Raw genomic sequence first — 27,762 nt, forward strand, 5'->3', positions numbered from 1 at the left:
ACCAGAATAAGGCTGCAGAGGTCTTTGAAGGAGATATCCTCTGGATTTTTGACCTCCTGTTTTGCTGCGTTGCCTTCATTTCTGTCGAATCCCCATGAGGATAAATTTCTCTCCAGTCTCTTTACGAGAAAAGAGATAAAAACCCACCGTCTTCCTGGCCAGAAAATACACTGGGCCTCCATGGATAGCCTTGCTACTTCTTGCTACATCATTTCAAACAAAAAACAAGAAGCCAAGAGGAAAAAAAAGTCAACCTTCCTGCCATTCCTGCCAAACAAAACAACAGCCACACAGGAGCTCATAGCCTGATGCTCCTGCATCAATCTCTCTGCTCTTCAAGGTGCTGTACATCCACATGCTATAGCAGCTATACAAAATGCTGTAGTGACTCCATCTCAGACACTATCTCTCAGACTCAGTGTGCTGCAGTTACACACAGAGATTGACCCACAGACCTGTTCTTGTCTGAGGACACAGCCAGCACCTCCTCTACTACAGGCTCCACCATCAGCTCAGCAGATTCAAAATCACACCAGAATTTCCTCTTCCAGGTGGATGTGGAAAGGAAAAGAGAGATAGACTAAGCTGATCCTACCAATAACTATATAAGCAAAACCCTGAAGCAAATATTTTCAAATATATCAGCTACAAATGACCAAAATTGTCATCACAAGGAGAAGACAGACCTGATGCTGCTTTCACACCACAGAGTTCAAAGGAACAATTTTTTTCTCTGTTGCAAAATAAGATGATCAGTCAGGTAGGAACACAGTGTGTGCTCAACACTGACTTAAGACCCAGCTGAGAGCTCCCACTGTTTGTTAGGAAAATGTTGCAATGTTCACCTGAAGATTTTAGGAGTGATTTTCTACTAACCCCATGGATTAGTATAGATTGGTGATTGTCTTATTCTACTGCTCAAAATGAAATACAGAACAAAGTGATAAGGATCCTACTGATAACCACAGCTTTGTTTCAGTCAAATGAAACAGCAGGGTGCTAACACTCAGGATGGAAGCACCCCACTAAGCAGATTGATTTCACCACCAGATTTTCCTGCCTTTCAGAGGCAGTGTTGAATGGGTTAACAAAATATCTTTTCCATGTTTTCTGCTTTTTCTACCAAGCCAATGAGTAGAAAAAGAGACAGAATTAAACCACTCAGGTGATCCACAGAGCTTTCCCTCGTTGACCCTATAAGAATCCCTATGAGCCAACTGGAAGTTCAACAACTTTTTATATGTGATTACAAGTCTTGTCATTCTTCACACACCACTGTTAATCAAACACATACCCCAATGAGAGTTAAAGAGAACTTTGTGGCTCACCACAGGTATAGATGACATTAAGATGCTTTTGGATGCCTGGATAACAAGGGTCTCCAAATTCATAGGTGCTGGCATATATGCTGCAACTTCTTTTCCCATGACAGCGCTTGATCATGAGTTGGAGAGCAGTAGCCGACTGACACTCTAAAAGGGAAAAAAGACACCTATTTGTGAATATTTGTGCATACGCATCAGGAAACACCTAAAAAAAATTACCTAATGCAGACTGTGAGAACACATACATATGAGCTTTCCATGAGTGTTTAAAAATCTTTGTGTTTACTTGGGAAGGTGTAGCTGACTCTCAAACACCTCTAATAAACTGTAAATTGATGAAAGGAAATTAGCAAAAAGAACAGTGAAGAATCAGAAACCCCATTACAACCATAGAAAGAAGGCTGCAAATAAAATATGGCTTGTTTTCAAAGGGAAAAGGCTATCCATAATAAAAATAATTCCTTCTCAACTGGCATTTATTCTGTAAAGGTCTGAAAGGACACTGACAGGTATCAGTATCTTCATTTTAACAGATGCAGAAGTGGAGTTGTAGAAAAGTAAAAATAACAACAGTAAATCATTGCAGAGCATAGAAAAAGGCTCAGTCTCACTCCAATGTATTTGTCCAGAACTACTACAAGCTTCCCCATGAACTAAGAGACTGTCATAGGAACAGAAAATACATTAATACTACAATTATAATATTAATATGGAATTAATGTAGATTTATTTAGCTGCCTGATAATGCAACTGATCACAGTAACATGCAAAGTAATTAGTAAATTCCCATCTCGCAGGTGTGAGGGAGACTGACATTATGGTCTTGTTCAGGGAAGGGTAAAACCCTGGTTTGATTTGGGTGTGTTGATTTTTCCAGGTTTTGCTTGTGTGGCGGGCTGGGCCCAGCCGGCTGCCGCCTCAGCCGGGCCGGGGCAGAAACAGCGACGGGCCGGTGGGGCGGGAGCGGGGCAGGGGGCGATCGCTCCGCAGCTGCTGTCACGGGCAAAACAGGCTCCGCCGGGGGGAATCAGTTTAATTGATTGCCGGTCAGAGCAGAGCAGGGCAGCGAGAAATAAAACCGAAGCTCAAGGCACCGTCCCGGGCCCTCCCCCCGCGGCCCCTCCCCGCTCCCCGGCCGCGGCGCAGGGCGGGCCCGGGGCGGGGTCAGTCCCTCACACGGTCCCCGCCGCTCCTGCCCCTCCGGGGGCGGCTCCTCACACCCTGCCCTGCCCCGGGGCCCTGCCGGGCTGCTGTTTTCACACACTTTTTCCCCCCCTCGTTAAATACCTTACCCCAGAGGCGCAGCCAACACCACTGCTGGGCTGGGCCTTGGCCAGTGGTGGGTCTGTCTTGTAGCTGGCTGGCGTTGGCTCTATGGGACATGGTGGAAGCTTCTAGCAGCTTCTCACAGAAGCCACCCCTGTAGCCACCCTGCTACCAAAACCTTGCCATGCAAACCCAATACATCTTATTTAATTTTGAGGGAAAGAGAGAGTTTGAGGAGGCTTTTTTAGGCTTTGTTATGTCCATAAGGGTTGTCTCCAGTCACCGTCCCTGGCCCCCTTCTGCAGACAGAGGTCATCAGTGTCCCTGTCTGCTCTTAGAAGCTGTTGTGTTTCTAAGTCGTCTAATGAGGGTTACCATCTGATCGAGTAATTGTCACTTTACCATCTAGCATCTCAGCAGAAATATTCTGTTAAGCATGTTTATTCCATGGAAACAGAAATGTTTCTTAGACTAAAAATTTAGACTACGGAAAGCTCCAAAACGAAATATTTTCCCAAGTATTATTTTTTATCTGACAGTTTGCGCCTGTTTTCTCAGCTAAGGTGAAATGATCTGTACAGACAAGCTCCCAAGCTTTTAGGTGCTAGACTGCCAGTTTCCTTTCAGTGTCCAGCCAGGGCCAAGCACAAGGGGAAGCTGACAAGACATTTCTTCAATATCAAGCTGTTGCTAAAAGCCACAGGAAAGCTACAGAGAAAGAAATACAAACCCCTTTTGGTTACTCATCAGGAGGCAGGGAAAGGGAAAATGAACCTCAAAAGGTATCGAATGCTAGAACCAGCACAATAACCAAAGTCATGAGAGGCAAGGGAAAGCCACAGAAAACTAAGCCTAGAGGGCAACATGTCTTTTTTTCCTCAAATCAAAGGCAGCATTTTATTTCACATGCTGCAAATGACAAAAGAACAGGGCCCCATGTGAGCATTTTCATACTAAACCACCCAAACTTAGGAGATTTTTGATCCGATGAGTGTCAGAGGTTCCAGTGGAAACATCTGGCATGCAGCAGTCCTGCTTTATATTTATATTTGTCAAATGTCCAGTTAGAGAAACTCATCAAATCTAAGCACTACACAGGATTTCATGGAGAGTGCCTATTCTTTTTGTTTGTTATTGTTCTCACGAAAAACAGACAGCATCCCATGGCTGTCTGCACAGGGCCCACAGGAGCACAGTGCCTGGGTGGGAGGGTGGGGAATAACCCATCACTGGTGCTATGAGGGGCACAAGTCTTTTGCATTCGTCATTGTCACCAGAGATGGTCAGCCTTTGGGACACTTCTCATGTAGGAATGAGACGTAACAAACCATAGACCCCGACCTCCCTCTTAACAAACTGGATTGACTCTTCAGGTGCTTGAACTGTAGGTTCCGCAAACTGAAAATGCTTCTAGGAGTTAGTTATCTGTCGTATGCACTCACACTAACATCATCAGCTGTTCCAGCAATCGCAAGTCATGTCTTGGTATTGATGACCTCCTTCCTCCTACGCATTTCTGAGGAGGCTATAGTCTCCACCTGTATTGACTTTAGCAGCAGCATCTGCACTAGGAAACCAAACGGGGCTCAAATCCAGACCTACCATTATCCCCCTTGTTTAAGTGCTACCCTGTTCCTTAGAATGATTTTGCGAACCAGCATTACCCCGGACAGGTAATACAGTATGAGATATAACAAGGCTAGTCCCAACCATCAATTTGCAGAAGGCCCCCCCAGATATTCTGGATGGAAAGCAGAGGAGCAGAGTACATGGTGGGGGGTTTAGCTGTAATGGACGTGAGGTCAGCCAGCCACAGGGCCAAGCAGCAGGCTCTTCCTCATCGTATTCAATACAGAGTAGCTGGGGTGTACACGGTAGGTGAGCACAATCCTGATGCTACCTTTACCAGGTACTAGCTGCACTTTTTTTTTCCCCAGGAGAAGACAGCCTTGACCACGATACCCACTGAAAACAACATGCCACACTGCTTGCAGGCAGCTGTGGGACCCTCCTCTAGCCCCTTCACCAGCCCCAATACCAATGCAGATGTAGTTTGAGTTATAAGAGCCTCTCCTGCATATCCCTAGATACCCAGCCTCTTCCATGCAGCTCCATCTGCCAGAACAGGTCCTAAACTGCAGCCCCTACTTGTATTTCAGAAGTGCCCAGGTCCAACCTGTGCTGTTTAGCTACGTGGAGAATGAAAAGTTATCCTGGTCCATTCCCTGGCCCTGAGGCCAACTGTGGTGGAAAACCCCACAACCACACTATTCATCACTCTTACCCTCCAAAACAGAGTGGTGATACCCAGTCCCTATCCTATAACCAACCTCAAACCATCTCCTGGACTGCCTAGGAGAGCGTTAGCTGGCCAAGGCAATGAACCATGCCATGGACCACGCTACATTTTGACAGTACAGATCTATTTCCAGGATCTGTGCCCAGACCCTGGTACTGTTAGTCCACTAGCATACATATAGCCCTAGATATCCAGCGTCTTCAGGCACAGACCAGGCCTCCATATTCACAAATATCAGCAGTGAAATCCTCAACTCACCAGTTGCCAGGCTGCTCCAGCTCAACCTGCGCTAGCCAAAATGAGCAGAAAAGCAGATTTTTTTTTCAATTTTTTCAATTACAGATGGGGATGAAATCCCCTAGCACAGAAAGTAAGGCACTGAGATTTTAAAAGCTTATTTTACGTGGATTTTTTGCAAACCTTAATATTGAAAATATATCCAGGAAAAAAAGACACCTGTTGGGACTGCAGCACATAAACCATACAATAATTTAGTTGGAAGGAATACCCCTGGAGCAGATCCAGTCCAACCTCCTGCTTAAAGCACAGCCAGCTTTGATGTTACATCAGGTTGCTCAGGAATTTGCCCAGGCAAGTTGTGAAAATCTCTGCAGATAAATATTCCCCAAACTCCTTGGGCACCTGTTCCAGAGCTAAACCACTCTCCAGGTGAAGAATTTTTTTCCTTGTACCAAATCAGATTTCCATTGCTGCAACTTGTATTCATTGCTTTTGGTGTTTGGTTTTTCTGTGCGTTTCCAAGAACAGTCTCTTGTAGAGCTAAATATTAGATAGCAGAAAACAGCAATAAGATCCCACCCTGAGCCTCTCTTCTTGAGCCTCTTTTCCAGCCCTGAGCCTTCTCATCTTGCATCTGAACAAAACCAGGTCCCTCAGCATTTCCCCACATGCTGTGTGCTCCAGCCTCCTGACCAGCTTGGTGGCCCTTTGCTGGACTTGTTCCAGGTCTTCAACCTTTCTCTTTGTCTAGGGAGCCCTGAACTGGATACCTCAGTACTCCAGCTGAGTACTGAAATGCCAAATGGAGTGAATAAACCCTCTCCTTGATGTGCTTACAATATTCTTGCTAAAGAAGTCCTGTAACTACTTAGTCACCATTGCCACAAGGCCACATCACTGACTGAAGTTCAGCTTCTTGTCCCTCAAGACACATTGATCCTTTTTCTGCAGAGTTGCTTTCTAGCCAGCTGGTCCCTCGCCTATGCTGTTGGAGATGTTATTCAGGTGCAGACCTTTGCACTTGCCTTTGTTGAACTTCACAAGGTTTCATAAGGTTTCTCCAGCTCACTGTGGTTCTTCAAGGTCCCTACCCCTTGCTGTAACAACCGTTGAATTTGGTACCACCTACAAACTCTGACCTATTATCCAGGTCATTACTGAAGATGTTAAGCAATACTGACGTCTGACTGCTTTTAAGTGGCTGCCAGTCTGACTTCAACAATGCTTTGTGGAGGTTTCTTGTAGCCCTCCATGTCCTTGGCTTTTGTGGCAAACAGCCACAATTTAGGCAAGTCTTTACTATTGCCACTGACCTCCAACTCCTAGTGAGCACCAAAAGCTGGTGAATGCAGAAGTGGCAGAAAGTCATCTGAGGCACCTACATTACAAGGTCCAGCTAAACTCTACTGATGGCACCAGGCTCCCACATGGTAAATCCAAATACTCTTCTCATTTTCCCCATGGTAAGGCCTGAGCCATTCTCTTGGAATCAGTCATAGTCTTCCAGCCCTGAACAAAAAACATGGACTCTGTGGACAAAATATTCACTTCAAAGGCATCCCTTTGGTCACTACAGGGAATTTTCCCTGGGTTTTCCTCCACACAATTTCTAAGCACAAATGCCTTGTGCATTCCCATAAATGCAAGAGCAAGCAGCCAGCAGTACCGTGGGGGAGGACTACACCAATACTGAAATTAGCTTGGTCTCCTCTCTTGGTTTTCTGATCTGTCACCATGTTCATCCTTCACATAACACATTGTACTGAAATATGTAAGAGCAGCAATCAAAACCTCCAAACGGGACCATCTCCCTTATACCGTTCAAAGGATTTGTGATAAGGAGGTCATTTAGCTGGATGCCAAAATGTCATATTCATGCATCCTTATTCCTTAGCTAACTAGCACTGAAGATATCGATAACACATCTGAGAGATGGCTGAGTGATAGATAAGACTACAGCACCCTCATAAATCACAGCCACCACCAGGTCATTCAGAGCTATAGAAGTGACAACATGGTATTTTCTTTTACCCCATGTCTCAGGAGCATAAAAAACACTCAGCATCACTCCTGTTGGCTGTTACGAAACCCATGTAGGTAATTTAACTTCCAAATGTAAAGAAGTCCTTAGGGAGCTGGGTTAAACTAAGCTCTCCAAGTATACCAGTACCTCTTCAAGAGGTGATTCCAGATCAGAAGTCTTCACCTCCAGGTGCCCATTCCCAGTGCTCAGAGAGGCCAGAAAACAGTCTCTCTTATCCATAAAGCACGCAGTTAGCCTCTCAAAAAGATGCAGGGAAGCCAGTCCCAACAATGTTGCAAAGAGTTGGGCTAACATCCCCTTCAGCCAAATTCACAATTTTCAGGTCTTCAGAAGTGGGAGACTAGATGTGGCACTCTTATTGCACCAGACGGTGTGCTCATTCAGGACACCTCCTTTCTTTTGCTGCTTGCTTGCTAAATGCAAACTACAGGTGTTATATGAAATACTGTCCTGGCACCACTGAAAAGCCAGTGATCCCACGTGCCAGATATGGGAAGGACACTCGCAAATGCCAACACCATATCGCCAAGTCCGAGGTAAGTACTGCTAAGCAAAGCCAGGCCCCTGCCAAGAGCCTTTTAAAGCCCTCAAAGCTCAAATCCCACAGCAGAGCAATAAAAAGCACTTTAAGACCTCATAGATGATAGAGAGCCCACTTACACAGGTTGAGCCAGAGTCACCCTCGGCCTTCATTAGTCTTGGATTGCTTCAGTACACTGCTGCAGAGCAAATATGAATCCTGGCTATGGTGAAACTTCCACATGTGGAAGTGTTTAAAGATATCAACTGTGCTTTCGCAATATGGTATTTTAAGCTAAGGTTTGGGTTTAGGGGAGAGTGGGATCAGCTCGCTTTATCCTCTTTACTCCTTGGCCCCACTTTCTAAAGTTGCACATCCCACCAGCCTTGCTCCTGGTACAAGGTAAATTCCCTTTTTCAGGATCACTCCACAGATGCTGACTGCTGGCCAGTTTCATTTCTCAGGTCTTTGTCTAGGCCTCCAGTCGTTAACTCATCTTTCCAGTCGCACTTAGTATGATAATACTCCTTGATCTACTGTCTATCAGCCCAACCTCTGACAGAGTAAAAACCCAGATCAGATGGCAACAAAAGCACGCTGGAGGATTTTACCAGCTGCAGGCAGCATTGGCTTTAAAACTGGAATCAGTCTGAGTGATGTAATGTCCATATCATCAAGCTCACCGCAATGAATGGATTTTAGTCAGTTTCAGGCTGCTTCCCAGCATGACTATTTCTTTATTACCTCTTCCTGGTGAAAAAAAGAAATCAGAGCCAATGCCTATTAATCACATCCGTTACTTTGGTTACTCACTATTACTTGTTTTTCTCCAATAAGGGTGACACATCCAAATCTGAAATCCAAGCCATACGTTGCTGCTTTTGATTGCAAAACTTATGTGGGTTTGAAATAATGTTTTCAAACAGTTGAATTTTTGCATTACAGTAACTCTTAGATGCTCTGGTGGAGACGAGAGCTTCTTCCAAGGCAGCAGTCATCACAGATGGATCCACAAACAGCTTTAGACACCTAGTTTTGAGACGGGTGACTAATCCCACAGCGAAGTTGGACACATGCCAGATGCTCAAGAACATCCATGAGTCTGTTAACCTCATGATCAGACTCACCTGCCATATCCGTCTTGAGACTACAAAGGCAGGTTCCTGCACAGATGCAGCAGGCTGTCCAGAGCAAGCAGGACCATGCACACCTGAATGCATGAATACATTAGCATCCTGTAAGGCTGCCAGGTAGTGGTTTTCCACAGGCTGTCCGTGGATCTGGAAAGGCAGCAGAGCACAGAGCACACCCCCATACCAACATGCGTGCACTTAAAAGTACAACAGAGCCTGAGAAGAAAACTCCACCCACTCATCAGAGGACGCATTCTCAGAGTCCGTGAATTTAGAAAAAAACAAACAACTAGAATTGGAGTGCTCATTCTACTTTTTCAACAAACAAAGCATAAGACCTGGAAGTATCAAAATGGCCAAATGACTGGCTGTAATTAAAGGCTTCAGGGAGAGAATCACTGCCTAAAATACTATTTCCAGCAGTGCATGAGAGGTAAGTGATTAGGAACTGGAACAGGACTGGTGGTACCTGATCAAGAGACAAATTCTGTGGCACATTTTGGGTCAGTGTAAAAGGCATCAGGAGCAGACCTGCATCTCAAATTAAAAAAAGTCAACAGAACCCTAGCTTTCCTTGCCATCTTTTGAGGACCAGATGAAAGGAACAACCTAAGATAAATATTCCCTTGAGGAAAATTTACAATTGACGGCTCCAGGAGGAAACTCCTCTCAAGCAGAGGACAGGATTTTTCTCCAAAACATGCAGCGTGATTTCTTGCTAAAGAATAAAACAGGAAAAGTTACTTACTCAGAGCTATGAAGCAGAGAGGACAGAATGAAAGACGGAAGATGTAGGAGTCAATTAACTAAGAGGAGAGAAATCTAGTTCCTGCAAAGAAAGCTGACAGATCCCTGAATCAGCGCTGTGGTTATCTACTCATCTGCCAAAGGAGAAAGCAGACTTCCACGGAATGGCAAAAAGGATGTAAGCAGGAAGGAAAGTAACTCCAGCCTTGCAGGTGAGGCAGCTGCCTAAATTCCTTAACTTTTTACCTAGGAGAGACTCAAAACTGCCTCGTGCTGCAGGAGAATCTCTATCATGAACAGGAGGGAAGAAAGTTCTTCTAGTCTTGGACAGTTTCTCATTTATTTTAAAGGTGCTCCATTAGCTGCAATAGATACAAAGTTCAGCTCCTTTATAAAGTGTCAGCTGCTGGAGATGTTTTAGCCTGTTTCAGCACAAATTATTCAAAATTAGCCATCCTAGCAGTCTGTGAAGGATGTCTTCATAGAGTATTGATGAACCGGCCTGTACCAGGAACAGTATATCAAATTCCAGGCATTTTCAGCTTAACCCATGGCCATTAAGTTTGATGCTCTTTTTAAAAGCAACCACAGAAGAGAAGATAAAAATGGGCTAAACGACGGACAAGATGAAGATGGGATAAGGAAAAGACATAAAGATAGGCTTTATCCACTTTCTCTCTACAGTAAGCAGCCTGGGAAAGTAATTTCTTTATCAGCATAGTGCTGTCACACGGTTTCAGACAGAGCCAACAGAAATACACTGGATTTTTCTTCCTTGCCATGGCACACAAGGCTCTACAGAGGACACAAGGACACAAGATAAAACCACAGGGAGCATAGAAGACAAGAGGGAGAAAACCAAACTACAGATACTTAGCCCTTAAAACCAACCAATTAAAACAAAAGACTCCCCTTAAACAAGAAATGATGCAGAAGCAGATGCGTAAAGAGGAAAGCTCAGGAGCAGAGAGACCCAACACAATGAAAAGGCTGTCTGTTTGGAAGCCAGAACAAAATGGGCTTCAGAAAACCTGCACAGTCAATCTGTTCCAAGCACAAGAGAATCCTCTTCAAGTACGGAAATGAAAGAAATCAATTCATTGGAAGAGATTGTTAAAAGCACTTCTGAGCTGTAAGCATGGGCTCAGGAGAATTTTTGCTTGATAAGCCACTGATCTATGGAAAGGGTTTGTACTCAGGACTGGTGGGGTAGTATCACTGGGGATTTGGCCCACACATTAGGTCTGGGTTCCCAGGTCCCTGCTCCCCAGCTGTGGTATAAGACCATGGAGAGATGCTCCAACATCCCATGGTCAACATTGAGACCAAGAAGAGTCTACCTCCCCCACAACAGCATCAGTCCCAGCATGCTGTTTCTTTTTCTATGAGCTTTACTTTTGAAGGAGTTTCTATTTGGTTTTTGTTTTGGCGGCGCTGGGCTCTTTGGTGTCACAATGTGCTGGGTTTCTAATAGAAATTGCCATCATCATTATTACAAATAGCAGCAGGAAACTTTGTGTTGGTGCAACTGGATATAGCATCTATGTCACTGAAAACAGCTGGCCAAAAAATCTACATCCAAACGTTAGAAGGATGTGCAGAGAAGGCCAGCTTTACATTAAAAAGTACATTTTAATGAAAAAGAGAGAAAAATTACTCACCACACACTTAACAAAACTTTGGAAACTTCAGCAGTAGGCCAGAAAAGAGAAAATTATTTTAGAAGAAACAAACCTTATCTAGAAACTTCAGCTGAAGGATCAATCGCAGGTTTACTTACAAATGCTATAGTTACATGTAGAAACGGTTTATTAACGTGAACTCAAATCATCTTATCACCTTTGTATCTGGAACCAGAACTTATATAAAACATATGAGGCTCCAATTTTGCAGAGACTGACTCAGTGTGTAAAGTTGAGCAAATTAATAACATTTTGCAGGTTTGGGTGCTAAAGTCAGAATCTGAGGATAGCTTCAAACTTGGCTCCAAGAAGTCTCAGAGAACAAAGCAGTTTTGGTCTGGCAACGACAGTAAAATTTTATTATTTAATTTGCACCAGAGATGAGTTGATTGTGGGCTGTAAGGCATTCAAGATAAAAAGCAAAGCTAACAGCTTTTGTTTCACCCACTAGAAGATAGGCATGGTGCATTCAGTGCATCTACTGCTCTGTGAAGTTCCTGAGTTCATTTGTCCTTCGTATTTACTACAGCCCAACAAAAGTATTTTCCTGAACATAAGTATCGTTCCACAAATGCCTAGACCTAAGTTGAAACAACATCTGAGTCAAAGAATCATAGAATCATTTAGGTTCGAACAGACCTTTAAAATCATCAAGTCCAACCCTTAACCCAGCACTGCCAAGTCCATCACTAAACCATGTCCTTCAGTGCCACACCTATGCTTTTTTTTAAACACTCCCAGAGATGGTGAATCCACCACCTCCCTGGGCAGTCTGTTCCAATGCTTGAACGTCATCTGGATGCCTGATCTTTAAAAGCTGTGGGACTGGTCCACTGCTTTTTAAAAGACTACCTGGCTGACACAATCTGCAAGTCACTTCTTGCCCTCGGTTCCTAAAATAAAAAGCATGGCATGCTTGCAAACTCACAGGTTTCACGTTACCTTTGTTTCTCAGGCCCAGCATTCACCACTGTGGTAATTTTGTAATATTCTTGAGTGACATCTGAGTTATTTTAAGAGGAAGTTTATCAGTTCTGAACAAGTTACACTGGTTTTCATTCAAAGTAACTCCGTGATGATAAATTGAGATGCTATAGATTTAAATCTCTTAAGTTCTGCCCCTTTATTATTAGGACTATATTCTGGCTTTGCTTTTAACTAATAGTTGTGCAATAGGCATATTTTATAAGATCAGTGACTAAAGAAGTTGATAGTGATACAACTGATACCCACTTTACTTCCTCAAATATCATACCAATATCATAAGAGAGCCCGCTAGTGCTATTTTAATTGTTACTTTCAGAATTTTTATTTACAAGCACTGCATGAGGTCATACTCCACTGTAAATAACTTTTTAAAACCAAATTGACCCTTGGATTTGAGAAGGCTTTTGCCCAGAAGCAAATTTGGATGGATTTTTTTTCTTTTATTAAAAAAATAGCAATTGTGTGCATATAAAAACAACTTCATATAAATCTTTTTTATGATTCTATGGAATCCAACAATAGTTTGAGTTTTCTAGAAAGAGCTGTAAAGTGATTTTAATTACCTCCTGGTGTTTTGAGACAACAAGTGAAACACACAAAGTATCTAAAATTGAAAAACAACTTTCTGAAAGCAGGCTTTGTCCCACTTTAACATAGCATTCTAAATGGGAATTTCATTTCAATTTAAATTTAATAAGGTATAATATGTGAATTGAACAGCAACTGATATTTATTTAGCCTTCAAACTTGGATACTTGTGGGTTTTATTACATACAAGCAGACTGGCCTCTAAAAACATGTTCTTAATCACGAGCTATACACATAATAAAGTAGTTTCTGCACTGGATGTAAATGAAATGTACATAGAGTCACACCTACAGGCAGGGGAGCTCTGGAAACCTGGTGTGCACATTAGAAAGACGCAGTCTAACTCCCTTCCACATCTGCTGCTCATCCCACAACCCAGCCTTACAGCCGTTTTAAAGGCCACCATCTCCCATATGGTGAAATCAGGACATAACATGACAGCATTTCAGGCGCAAGCACTCGAACCTGCTAAAGGATGGCCATGCTACATGGCATTACCTGACCAGCGCGGATTTCAGTGGATACCCCATCTTCTCCTGCTTCCCCGGTACCCCACTGCCTCCCCCATCAGTGCCAGAGCTTACTACCCCACATTGCTCCAGCTCCATAGTTTGAAAGACTTTTATTTTTAAGTATCTCACTTAAGACCAAGATTAGGGCACAGCCACAAACTTGCTGATGGAAACACAGGGTGGAAAATGGTCACGGATGGTGAAACAGAAGAGAGCCAGAAATCCATTGCTGGAGGGGCAGCAGTCTCTTAAAACCAGCTCTGTGTTGGCAGGAACAGTAACATGTACCATGGAATAAAAGGGATTTTTTTACTGTATGTATTTCATACTTATTCACGTGCTAGATCTGATCACAGATAAACAAACTAGAAAGGTCCATTATTTATATGGTATAATAAATATTTATATGAGGGACTGTGAAGGCTCTGGTTCAAGTCATATATACATCTGCATTAAGAGGAGGAAATCGAAACAAACTGGGTTGGATCACCTTCTGTCACTACATTAAAATGAAAAATGCCAGGGAATGAGCACCTAAAGCACAGGCTCCTTTGCTGAACTCATTCCTCTGCTTTTCCATTATCAGATCCCATGAGTTAGAGTGCGCCAGCGCCACTGACCATCTGAGTTTCCTCAGGGCTTTGTAAACGCATCCATTTTCCCCCTACAGAGGCACAGGACAGAACTTGTGTGTCAAGTGACAAGGACATTTCACTTCTCAACAGACTACTCAGCTTAACCCACACACCACAGCCCAATGCTAGGCTTTGGAGCCAGAGTTCCCAGGATCTCCCACCGACTCCCAAACCAAGCCCAGATTCCTTCTGCCCAGGGTGAGGAGTTAAGCTGCTGTTAGCACTTTGTGTACCTGATGAAGACAGACAGGATCCTTGAGAAGGAGACCTGGATCCTGATGTTAGAGGTCAGCTGAACATGTCCATCTCACTCTAGTTCAGGTGGGTAGCTCCCATAAAAATGTACATGTGAACATGTCAGGTGCCCTGAATATGATCAAAGACATCACTCCACTGAATGATAAAAAAAAGTTAATCATTTTGCATCCAGGTTCTTCCTCCTCAGTCTCCACTAGGTAATTAGATCACCACCTTGCAGGAAAAGGCCATTTTTTAAAATCGGCTTCCCTTGCTATAAAGAAGTCACTCGGAGATGCAGGTAGAGGCAGCTTTAAAGAGCACAATAAAGGGGCAAAGGGCTCACTAGGCTGAGGGATATTAATGGTTTGCTGCTTGCCAACAGCCCTTTCCCCAGAGACCTCCCTATGCTCTGCATATTCTCTTGGTACGTGCTGGCAGCAAAGTGGAGGCTTTATTAAGAGAGTTACAAACAAGGTCAAATTCCTTTAGGAGCTTTTCAGAGTTCCCAAGGCTTTCAAGGAGTGGTTCAGCTGTTTGCAGGGGCTTCCCATTACGGTCAGAGACACAAGTTTCAGCATGTTGCCAGTTAAAAGAGGATCCTGGCAGATTTTCTCTTTACCATAACAGGGATAGGATGGAGTTCTTCACAAGAACTTTCCCTTCACAGATGCTAAGCACATTTGTATAGATGTTAGACAGAGAGAAAACTTGTGTCTGGCACGGCATGGTGTGTGAAGCCTGACTTGGAGATCTTACATCACCCAAAACCAGCACAGCGATCGCTGGGTTATGCAGGTGATAAAGGACTGCAATGTCACCATACCTCAGATGCCTCCACCTGAGCACCTAATGTATACCTCATGTCTCTGCAGAATCCGAGAAACTCACCATTAGTGGACTTTACCTCTTCAACGCTCCCTACAGCAGTACAAGGACTTGTTTTTGAAGGCAAAAACAATACAATTTTCATTATTTGTTCCCTTACCTTATGGCAGAGCCAAAAATATATACAATGCTTTATTAGGCCACCCCTCCTCCCCATCTTAGACCTCAGCAGTTAAAAGCTTCATCTGTACAAATTAGATTTCTATATTCAACCCACATGTGCATTTTGTTCACAGAAAAAATGGAATAAAGTTTTCTGAACTGTTTCTCATTAGGAGAGGAAGAAAAGATACCCTTCCCCACCTTTGGGGCAAGTGTGGGTTCTTCACTCATTGAGAAACTGATGCTGCCTGGATAAAAATAATCACTGCAAACTTGTCCAGGACCTACTTCCCGGGAAAAGGCCCTTCGCCAAGGCTCAGACTTGACACAAATCATCAGTCCCATGAAATTTAAACAGAATAAATCTTCCATGTGCAGAACATAGCTGGGTTCTGCCTTACGGGAACTGGATGCTGCCGCGAAGTCTGAGTCATACGGTCATATTTGTAAGATCAGCTCGTTGCGAATGTCTGGGATCAAAGGCTGTCATGGAGCAGCCCTCCCTGTATCACGGGGCTGTGGAAACGTGCAGAGAAATGTTCACTAGCTAGAGAAAGCTTTGATTTATAAGCCGTGATGTTTTCACCTGCTCCTGAAGGAACAAAGTTGCCTGCTGGGCAAGGCAGGCCCGTAGCAGGAGTACAGTTTCTGGAGCAGGCTGGGGGACTGCACGCTGCTCCCACGATTGCTAGCAGCAGCTGGGAGCACACCCCCCTCACTTCAATGCTGCAAATGTAGGCAGGACTATTATTTCTTGCAGTGTGCTGTGGGGAAGCACGGTGTGAATATGCTTTTTTCTGATTTGGGTTGCAGATGGATCCTACACCAGTTTCTCCTGTGGGGCCAAGAGAAGTGATAACCACAGCCACTAGCAGACCTGGACAAACACTCTCAAATATAGCTGGGATTTGAAAGATGGAGCATGGTGAGTCAAAAGACCACCTGCTTGCTCACGTGTGTTTTTTTTTTTAAGTTAAGCTCACACACACACCCTCCACTTAGGATTTCAGCACACAAGGGGACACCAGCATCAACAGCTATACTGTCTGTCTTATACAGTGCGCAAATGCCTGGGAAACCCTGGGGAAGACATTGCTCCAAGGTTAAGTACCTCACCCCTCATCCCCAGCCCTGCAGGGCATGCAGCCAGCCAATGTTCCAGAGATACTGTCCACCCTCCCCTTGCTGTTATGCAGGCAGGACATACCTCCCCCCTCAGGACCCCAGCAGCACCAGGCTGACTTAACAGATACAAGAGATGCCCTGCAACTCCAAGCATGCAGATATTTGCTCTTGTCCAACAACTGTCATTTTTAACATCAGCTCACAGCTTAAAACCTTGCACTGGATTTCAGTGTAAAGCTGCCTCTGCATTCCCACCACTTGCTTGGCATTACATTGTCTTATACTGAGCCTGCTCTTGTAACTGGTCTCATTTAAGAGCTGACACTGGAGGAAGGCCCTGCCTGGTCCCAGCAGCAGACTCCATGCCACACTCCAGGATCCAATACCTTATTTCCTTGGGCAAAAGTCCAATTTGTAGATATCATAAGACCAGTTTGAAAACAACAGGGCATACAAGCTCTGTAGATGGTATGGCACATGCAGCCCTGCTGTCACACCTCACTGCTTGTCCTCTTAGCTACAGCCTTGCTCTCCCAGCTCCACTGCTTCCCATCCCATTTTTGATGGGATTTTGCCACATACCCTGCTCTCAGCCAGTACAAGTTTCGGGAGTTTGCATCCGGGTAAAACTTTACCCTTTGTGGCTTCACATAGAGTTTTGCTTCACGCCAATATTCAAGAGCCAGTCCCAGCACTAGCACCTTGTCACCAGTACGTGCCTGTTCCTGCTCTCCCAGCTCAGACAAAGGAGCAGTGTGCTCACGTCTATGCTAGAAACCCATCGTGTTTCGCTGATTTGGCAAGTTATCACCCAGCAGCCGAACTGCCACAGCACCCAGCACACACAGTCTTAGCCCATCCCAAACACCACATGAAAGAGGTCTAGGCTAACCTGTTGCACATATCTGTTATGGCTTCTGCACCCCGGACAACAGAAGCACATCCAGGGACATAGGTCACCTCAGGAAATGGAAGATGTCCTTGTTAAAGGACGGTAACTCTTCTCCCAGGCATCTGAACCATGGGGCTGGGTGGGACACCCTGCACTACTCAGCTGTGCTGCAAGTGCTCAGATTTTCACAGCTACACAACTGAGGTGCTCACCACGCTGCACAAATAACCCGACTGGCCTGATTCCACCTGTGGTTTCCTACTGACACCCAGCATCTGCATATCATATTTCCAAGCAGTCACTTCATATGCTTCCATTTGAATAGCATTTAACTCCTTAAGAGCACTGGATCACCAGCTATGAAGCCAAAGATCCCCAGATACAGCGGAACAGATACCAGCACAGGCAATAGCAGCAGCTCGAGCTCCCCTGTACAGCCCCCTCTAAAGCCTTTCCCCCTCTGGAGGCGATTCCTTTGGGAATCCAGTTAATTTCGTCTCACCTCTGCAGAGCAAGACGATGAGAAATTCTGACCACAGGATTTTGTGCTGCAGGCGGTTGCTTTCTCTACCACAGCCTAAAATATTCAAAGTCATTTCACATTGGCTCAAAACAGACAGTTCTAGTGACTTTTTTCTAAACTTACTGATCTTACACACATGAATGTGAGACTATGATAGCCTGAGAGTAAAGCAGCTGCTTGAAGGTACTGTAAGTAAACAGTAACATGACGCAACTTAACAACTTGCTTTTTGAATTTTCACCCCTTGCTTTAACTTGAAGTTTAAATGCAACTTCAAGGCTTGGCTTGGGCGCAGATGGTCCATAACATCCACCAATAATATCCTCCTCCATATTATAACTAGAGGTTCAGTCTATGAACCACCAGAAGGACAGAAAATCAAACAAGAAATTCAAGGTCTACCTTCAAGCATATAATCTGATGAATGCGCTAAAAGTCTGCAGCCTGGTGACTTGGGTAGGGCATCTAGCTGAACCTCAGTTTAGTGCTCATGATGGAGCTCGCCACTGGTTAACAAGGTACCACACACCAGGAGCACCACTGTCGGCAGGCTACATGTCCCAGTCCTGCTTTTCTTAATCAGAGTCTGTGTCAGCTCTACCATGCTGACAGTAAATGAAATCACCCTGCCCAGTTCAGTGTGCTCTGTCAAGCCATTCCCCTGCTTACCAATCATGGGCATCCCTAGGTTTTGGTATGGGCACTCCAGGCTGCCTCCTTGCGTCCTTCCAAAGATAGCAGAATAAATGGCTATCACCATGCTCTTCTTACAGCTTAGCCTCAGCTTGTCATCTTCACAGGCTACTTTACTCTTGTATTCATCTGGAAGGAAACAAACACTTAATTACTCAGCTGATCCAGAGGCAGGCACTCAGCATGAAAGGAGCCCTCCTCACCTCACCATGGTGTGAGCTTGTCAGAGGCAGCAGCCAGCCTGGGCACGCACCCAGAGATACACATCAGCTGCCAGCACGATCCCAGCCTTACAACTGCATTTGCTAGAATAGCACTGATCATTTGCATTGTGCATTCTCCCTCTGGCACTATCAGTACATTTAACGAACGTGTTTTAACCAAGCACATGTCAGTTCCAGTAAATAGCCAATAATTTCATTTTGCAGACAAATAAGTGAGGCATGGCCATTGAGGGACTTCAACACAGCAATATCAGCAGCCTGTGTCAGGGTAAGGTAAAAGCCTATCTTTAGGCACTTTTCTCACCCAACGATCAGCCTTTTATGTACCAAGCATTTTTCCTACATCACGGCAGCCCAAATGCAAACACAATTATGCTCAATAGCTTTTTTTTTTTCACAGCAGGTGTCCCTTGGCAGATTCAATAGGAACTATACAAAATTTGTTAATGATGGAAGCTGCTCTTGCATGTTGCAAATTCAGATACGCAAAGCTGCTCCGCAAATCCTTCTTAAAATGGTCCATCCGACAAAGCAAAATATACTCTTGCTTTTGTAAGGCTGGTGCACACAGCACAATCACTCAGTTTACATCCATCAAGGAGACTGGGCAATTGTTTCATCAGACATCACATGTCATTCCCTTCTCTTTGCTATTATTATTTGTATTATGGGAACCTCTAGAGGTCCCAACCTAGAACAGGCCCTTCCCATGTGTCTGCCAACACACCACAGAAGACAAACATTTTTAAGAGCTGAGTCTTTACAGCTAGACATCTACAAGTGTGAAAGAAAGACTAAGAAAACTTCAGTGGCATGTCTACAGACCCCACAGGCAACCCAGGGCACAGCCAGGAATATAACAACCTCAAACCCCTCAGCCTCAGTAGAGTGACATTCCACTTGATTCTGTTATTTACTATTAGAAATGTAGTTACAACAGCATTGACATTGCTTAGTGAGAAGGGTCCTTGACCCATGGTAACCTCCAAAGCATGATCAGTCATTTCATCTGAAATGCTTCTAGTTGTACCAGGTCAAAATTGTACCACAGAGCACGCTAATAACCAAAAAGCGTAGATAATCATCAGCCAGTGCCTGGAGCTGCCCCTGGCCCTGTATCATTACCTAGCATAGACATGACTTTTGTCTCTCCTTGTCACTGGTCCTCTATGCCTACTACCACACACAAAAACACACCTATACGTGTGTGTGTGTGTATACACAAATATGTATATAAGAACTTAGGCAAAGTCCATATGCATCAAACCACTCAGTAACTGAGAACACTAGCTAATAATTACTTTATTGTTTAATACTTCAGTCTTTACAACATGACAGCTAACATTTAATGTGACATTTTTTCATTGTATTGTAACTATAGGTTTAAGAATAATTTTTCCTTATTGGAGATGGAGTAATTTTCCACCAAAACTGAATCATAGAAGAATTTAGGTTGGAAGATGCCTCAGGAGGTCATCTGGTTTAACCTGTTCTCAAAGTAGGTCTAATTTCTACATTAGATGAGATTTTTTCAGAAGAAACTGCATGGAGAAAACACATACTATACCAAGACAAGCACATCCTGATTTAAAAGAAACATCTGAGAACAAATGACTTCTCATGCTCAGCTTGTAAATTCCTACTCAAAGCCAAAAAATAGCCCCCTTAAAAATAGCCTATTACCTAGTGATCAGAGCATCCACCTGGAATGTGAAAACCCTGATCCAAACCCTCATAGTCTGGGTGAGAATCTTAAGCCCAGACGCTATTCCAGTATGTAATCTTCCTTCTCACTCTGCAGCCTTTTTCCAAAAATCTCTGTGAAATCCTAGTTTTTATCCCAATGCAGGGAAACATTTAAACCTCTAAAATATTTATTGAATGGGAAAACACTTTCTCATCTATCCCTGTAGATGAAGACAGAATTAAGACCTAACTCATTCATGGGAGAATCTGTGTGAAGAACACAACCTTCAATAATACCTGTAGATATAAACCCACAACCAGTGGAGTGTGTAAAACAGTGACAGGAATCAGGAACAGATCTCTTTTCAACATCCAATTATGTAGGGAAAGAGGAACCTCATACAGCTGTGAAGAATCAATCACCATTTTATTTATGGACGTATTTCATCCACTATCACCATGAAAGCACCTGAATAATACATTGAAGGTACTAAGGGTTATTGTCTTCACCTATAATTGTCTCCCATGGGATTTTTGGTTCTCCTGTGAGGGAAATGGGATCAAAGATTTAATCTGGTTATACAGTGTAAAACTTAACAGAGTATAATAGAACTTTATAGACTTGATAGACCTTTTTTTTTCCCTTAGGGAAAAAAAACCCATGGATTCAAGCTAAAAGCACAAAGGCACAAAACTCTGCAATAGAACAAGCTATACATAGTTAACGTTAAACCAATATTATGGAAAAGAAGAGTACTTGTGACTGGCTGAAGTGGTTGAAATACGAAATAGTTGATTAACTTTAGAAAAAGATCAATTTTGAAACCTCTAATGAGCGAGTGCCAGGGTCCTCTGTGAAGGTCTTATTTCTTACAAGGCACTAACTCAATTTCCTCTTCTAATTTGGTTATTATTAGCTACATCTCCCAATTAACAAGTATAAGTGATTGCTTAATCACATGTCCTGTGGACCCATTTAAGGTCCTTAGAATATTTATTAAATTCTGCCAACCATTCAAAGTCAGGGCTAGTCATTTGGCAACTGGGATTTAAACACAGCAAGTGTGGCATTTAGCCCAGAAGACACTGGGATGCACAGACATTCACATCTTCACTGCACATCAGTCCACCAGTCACAAGACAGTCAGCAACAAACCTCTGCCTCTCACATCCACAGTTCTTACCCTTGTTGGGAAGTTGTGTTCAGGGCTTATAGGGGAAGCTGCCTGATGGATGGCTCAAGACATTAGACCAGGGAGGTGAATCTGAGCACACACTCCTTGGGAACCAGCACAGTTTATGGGCGATATGCTCGTGGCACACTGCAGTGTTGAGTAAGAGGGCTGTACCACCTGAAACAGATGGACCTCACCATCACTAAATTCTGCTTTAGGAAACAACTATTGGAGCCGCCAGTTCCCAAGGATCTGGCTGAGTCCAAACTGGTTAGGGCTGCAGTCCCCTGGGCTGGCACACATAGAAGACACTGCTTTCTTAGGAGGAATTAAAAAAGAAGAGAAAAGAAAGCATGAAATATGCAGCAGTATTTCAGACTCCCAAAAGGTTCCCTTAAGCTTGATCACTGGAGAACAGATACTCTCAGTGTTTCTGGGCAACCTGATAGAAATCTGGATAAACAAGCAGATAGAAAGTGATGTTACAGAGGAGACAAGTCCCTGGAAGTATTTTCTGCTTTGTAGCATTGCCACCTCTGTCTTAGCCAGGATGAACCACAGCCAGGCACTGATGGCTCCCAGGCATCGGATGACGGTAAGGACTGTGACTGATATAAAAAAAAAATACAGAGCTAAGTATCATCCATATATTTACTGGTACTTCAACCCATAATAGCCTTATATAAATATTGAAATGAACTGAGGCAGCACAAGTGACATAGAGCTGGGGCTGGGAACGAATCTACATTTTCTCTCTCACTCTCCCAAGAACTGGCCTCCTACAGATCAGTCACAATCTGGTCCTAAGCCTGCTATAACTGTTATAGTCTGGATATAATTCAGTCCAAATGCAAACATTTGTATTAGTGGGTTTCATGTTTCACCCTGAAAAATTAAACATGCTTAAATGGCCTAGGAAAGGTGGCAGTGATATTCAGCAAATGGCTTACTCAACTCTAATCCCCCATGCAGTCATTTGTAGGGCAACAGAGATTTACCATGATTAAGATATTTGCTAAGGATAATATCCCTTTTATTACTGACTGTTTTCAGAGACACTGGCTTAAATATAACTCAGTAGAGAGAAACCAAGGAGGGAACAGCTGCAGGCTTTTCTAGACACATTTTTAAAGGTCATTAAATGACATGATTACAACATAGCTAGAACAATTAAAGGAAAACAATTATAAATGTTTCTAATGGAAAAATTGGCTCTCTTAAACAGTCAAGTGAACAAGACGACCCTTTGTAATTAAGGATGTGTGCAGGAATACTAAAGTATTGACCTGTAGTAAACACATTTACCCAGTGTCTTTTTTCACTATGGTCCATAACAATTTTTTGACTGATCATGATTAGGAAGCTCAAAACTAAATGTCAGTTGGCTCAATCTCTGCAAGACCTCAGAGAGAAAGCTTATAAAAAGATTTTGGGTCTAACAAAGTGATGGAATGCATTAATGCCAGAGGTCTACCTTGCCTAAAATTGTGTTTTTCAACAGAACTTGTGGAAAAAATTATGAATTTTTGCTAATTAAAATATGTGTGCTTCACACAATCAGAGCATAACAGTTGACCCTATTTCCTAGATCAAAGAGCTGGAAACACATGTAGAGAGAAATGTGTCTTCCTCACAAAATCCTAAAGGATTTAAATCTTAGAATGAAGGATCTGAGCAAAGAGATTTTGTAGGAGATAGGTTTGCCCACTTTCTTATCAGGTCAGGATTATTTCCCATAGAAGTCTATCTCACTAGTTTGTAGCTGTTAAATTAGTGAGAATGCACCCAAGATGCCACTTCAGAATTAAACTGCACTCCATGTTAGCCAATAGCTTCTCTTTAGCCCAGTTTTTACCTTGCTCACCTTCATCCCAGCTTTGCTAGCTGTTCCACTGCATACCACCCAAAACAAAGAAAATTTCTTGCCTTGAAATTTGTAACTCTTCATTATATCCAGCCATTCCACCAACACCTATTTTCCTTTAAACGATGTATGAATGTGTTGAAGTATTGGGTAGTGGTTAGTGTTCACCTGTGAAGAAGGGTGAAGGGACAGCTCCCTTTCTCACTTAGCCACTCTGAACTGTGTTAATGGCAGGCACAGCTCCGACGGTCCATGTCACTCTTCCCGCCTGCATCTCTTACTGCACCTATCAGATGCAGCCTGGTTGCAATGCTGAACAGCTGAGATGCACAGTGAGCCAGGCAGCACACGTGGGATACGCGACATTTTAGTCACAAGTTAAAATTCAACAAACTTTTATGGACACTGGAAGTCATCACCAAATAATAAATATGGTGACCTCACAGTCTCACATGCGGTGAGATTTTTCTCATTTCAGCAGATGTCTAGGCAGAATATTTACATTGCAAAAGTCACCACATAACAATCTTTTGTGTCAGCCTAAAGAGAAAAGCCAAAATAAGGGTTAACCATGGAAATATGAACTCTTTACTATGGATGTAGCCACTCTAGATCATAATTCACAGAGTCACAAAGGACAGAAGGGACCTCTGGAGACTGTCTAGGCCAATCTCCGTGTTCATACCAGGGTCAACTAGAGCAGCAGGTTGCTGAGGGCCATGCCGATACAAGTTTTTAACACCTCTAAGGACTGAGACTCCACAACTTGCTTGGGCAATCTGTTTCAGTGATCCAGTTAATCGCGTGAGAGATGAGTAAGTGAGTACCTGTTACTATCTCTTCTGGGGGAACCACGAAGGTGAGTCTTCAAGACAAGAAACCTATTAAACACTAGGACAGATACCTCTAAGCAGCATCCTAGAGCAAGAGTGCCTGTGCAACAGGACTGCCCATAAAAAGCTCATCTTGGAGATACCCATCCAGTACCCTTCCTTGTAACTTGTGACTCTTGATTTTATATATTTTTATTTCCCCCCATAATCAGCTAATTCCCAGGACCTTCTGTAAGATATAGGGAATTTTTTTGAGTGCATGTAAATTTAAGCCCATCCTCCCAAAATTAAAATAGAAAAGTACATCTCAAAGCAGAGAGAGCAAAGGTGCCTTGGACAGCTTTCATTGACTCCTACAGTCTTCTGTGAAGAAGGTAATTGTACTAAAAGGATATTTTCCAGTCAGTGCTCCTGTTCAAACCTCTTCCCCATACTCCTATTCCTGTGTTCATACAATTACTTACTTTTCATTTCAAGCAAGTACTTGTTACCTGAATTTTACATCTTCTTTTACACTTTTGAAGATATAAACAGATTCTGGCCTCCAAGTGCCCAAATGCAAAGAGGTCAACATAGATCAGAAATTCCTCACAGTGGCAAATGCCTGCTCTTTAGACCAGTGTACATTGCTATGGCTCCTTGTTTTTTGTTTTCTTCCAATTTCCTTTCACTTATAACATGCACCTCGTATCCTGAGTTCCAGAGCTTCCTCCTCATCCATGTGAACATGCTGCTAATGAGAACCTTCCGTTCATCTCAAGATTTGAATAAATCCATCTCAATCAAGTCAGTATTCCCTTAAGCAGGAATGTGGGGGGGAAACCTTTCCAGGACAGAAAAGGTCTCCAGAGTCCTTCAGTACAGCCTTTCCTCTGACTCCCCCACAAGCACTTAAGCTGTGGGCTACCTGGTCATTCCCTCATTTCAACAGACAGGATCTAAAAAGGATTGCGGCTTTTAATTTGCAGCATAAAAAAGTGAGACTGTCACAATTTCATACATTTGCACAGAAGTATCTTTTAACATTATTTCAGTTCAATTCTCCCTTGAGAAATTTTTTGTGAAGATACTGTAAATTAAATTTTAAAAACTGAAGTTTGCTACCCTTGATGGCATGGAGTGCACTGCAGAAGCTAATCTGAAACTCTGAAACATACAGCTCAGATGACAGTCTAGAGTTACATGAAATAGGCAGTTTGCCAACTTCAGAAGTACCCTGAAAACTCAAGAGCACCAAGTTTTGGAGGTCTGAAACCATTTCGACAAGTAAGAAGATTGTTCTTTGCAAATGACCTTGTCAGATTCCTTTAAAATTACACCTCCGGTGCACCCATCCAATTTGCAATGTTTAAAAGGTTCCTTTCCCCACTGTCACTTTCATTAGTCTGAAATAGCTGCCTTTTTATATTCTGCTGTGCAAAGGCTTGCAGTGCTGCAAATTAACTGCTACATTTCATTTCCAAAATAGAGTTCACACGCACCTAGTTGCACTTTCCTGTTGGACAGAGATATACGGTTATCAAAGGAGAAAAAAGGGAACAATATCAAAATGTAGAATCATAGAATCATTTAGGTTGGAACAGACCTTTAAGATCATCAAGTCCAACCCTTAACCCAGCACTGTCAAGTCCATCACTAAACTATGTCCCTAAGTGCCACAGCTACACATTTTTTAAACACTTCCAGGGATGGTGATCCCACCACCTCCCTGGGCAGCCTGTTTCAATGCTTGACCACCCTTTCAGTGAAGACATTTTTCCTAATATCCAATCTAAACCTCCCCTGGCATAACCTGAGGTCGTTTCCTCTTGTCCTATTGTTTGTTAGCTGGGAGAAGAGACCTACCCCACCTGCCTACAGCCTCCTCTCAGGTAGTTGTAGAGAGCACTAAGGTTCCCCTGAAGCTCTTCCAGATGAAACATGCTAGACTGTGAGATGAGAGCTAAACAAAACACTTGGGAGCCCAGGACAAATTTAATTCTTACCCTGCTTCTTCCACTAATTAATTTAGGCTGATTTTCTGAAGCAGCTGCGATTTACTGGTGTTGTGCTGCCTAAACCTCTGCCTCACCATTTATTAGTCCTCCTTCCAAGGACCTGAGGACCTGCTGACTAAATTTCAGTGAAATTTGTCAGAAACATTGAGATGACCAATCTAGTTAAGTCCCCATACATTTTTTAAGAACTGGTAGCCAATTACAGAAGGGAGCCAATTCAGTGCCAAAGCTGGTTGTAATTGTTCCTCTGTCCCACCAGCCAGCCAGCATGGATGTAATACCTGGCAGTTAGCATGGATAATTCTGGACTAGCTACACCATAGGAGGCAACATAGGAAACACAGTGAAAATCTTTGATACTGCAATGAAAAGATGGGAGGGATGCACTACAGAAAAAAATCACTTGAATTGGAAAATCACTTGAATTACTTGTATATAAAAAGACTTCATTAGTACCACTGCTCACAGCGCTTTTGTTCTTCTCTTCAAGTGACAGTGTAAATCTGGAGTATTGCTGCTTAAAGTTATTACTAAAATAGCTGAAAGGGATAATTTAGTCCTATATCATTAAAACAGTCTTCTCCAAATGTTAAAATACTGGCAGTAATAATTCTGACACAGGAACATTAAAAGGATACCTGATTGATATTTTTACACATAATCCATGGGGTTGCCTAGAGCATAAAATACAGGAAAGTGAGGCTTACAAGATTCAAAGCTAGTTCGTTACTGACTTAAATAATTAAACACACAGTATTCTCTCAATGGCTTTGCCCAAGAAGAAAAAGTGCAGCTGAGATAAATACAGTTACCAAATCTCCCAAATTCATCACAGTTGCTTTAGAAGTCCCAGTTCCCAGAGTCATTACTAGGTGACAGCCTCCAGTGCCTTTTAAGTAGTCAGAAAAATAAGCATGTAATCGCGAAGAGCTTGATGCAGCATTAGTACAAGGAAAGGCTGAAAATAGCAGGAGATACCTCTTTTAAAAATGCAGGACTCATATTGAAAATCTATCGAAGAAATTCACAGTATGGGAAGGAGTTCATTGCCACACCTCTACCCCAAAGAAGTTTTACTCTTCTTTGCTCTTTGCCAAGAGACAGTTATTTGAGGAGAGCAATTGATCTATATTTTCTGTTTTGAGTAAGTCCATATACAGGACCCCCTGCAGAAGTGCTGTGTAAATTTACCTCCGTGTTCTGTGAGGCCTACATGCATGGTTTAAACTCTGGACTCAATATAACAGATCCAAACTTTCACAGAAGTAAACCTTTGCAGCATCTCAGTTTGGTTCATAAGCATATTGTTTCCGGGACATGCTCTTCTTCTCACAGTTCTCCATCAGTATGCCAGAAAATTTTAAAAATCTATTGTTCAGAGCTTGCAAACCTCTACCACAGTAGGACCGTGTTGAGATTTAGATTTATGGGTTTCATTTTTAAAAACTTGGTCTCCTTGTGTTCATTCTGGTTAATTGCCCTGAGAACACCCCCTTGCTCTTCTAGGGAGAAGGCTCCCAGATCACTTTGTCTCTGGCAGCAGCC

The 27,762-nt window shown here is 43.1% G+C and overlaps 1 protein-coding gene across 3 annotated transcripts in view; it reads right to left on the bottom strand.

Moving 5' to 3' along the window:
• The window catches only part of EVA1A (eva-1 homolog A, regulator of programmed cell death), a 224,266-nt gene that overhangs the window by 104,542 nt on the left and 91,962 nt on the right, over positions 1–27,762 (bottom strand). For all 3 annotated transcript variants that reach the window (XM_056344312.1, XM_056344309.1, XM_056344310.1), the window contains 2 exons: positions 18,415–18,567; positions 1,329–1,472 (listed from right to left, as the gene is read on the bottom strand). In XM_056344312.1, the coding sequence (XP_056200287.1) occupies positions 1,329–1,472; positions 18,415–18,567 (297 nt within the window). The remainder of the gene's footprint in view (positions 1–1,328; positions 1,473–18,414; positions 18,568–27,762) is intronic.

This window comes from Falco biarmicus, chromosome 6 (genome assembly GCF_023638135.1).
Source record: "Falco biarmicus isolate bFalBia1 chromosome 6, bFalBia1.pri, whole genome shotgun sequence".
Classification (NCBI taxonomy): Eukaryota; Metazoa; Chordata; class Aves; order Falconiformes; family Falconidae; genus Falco; species Falco biarmicus.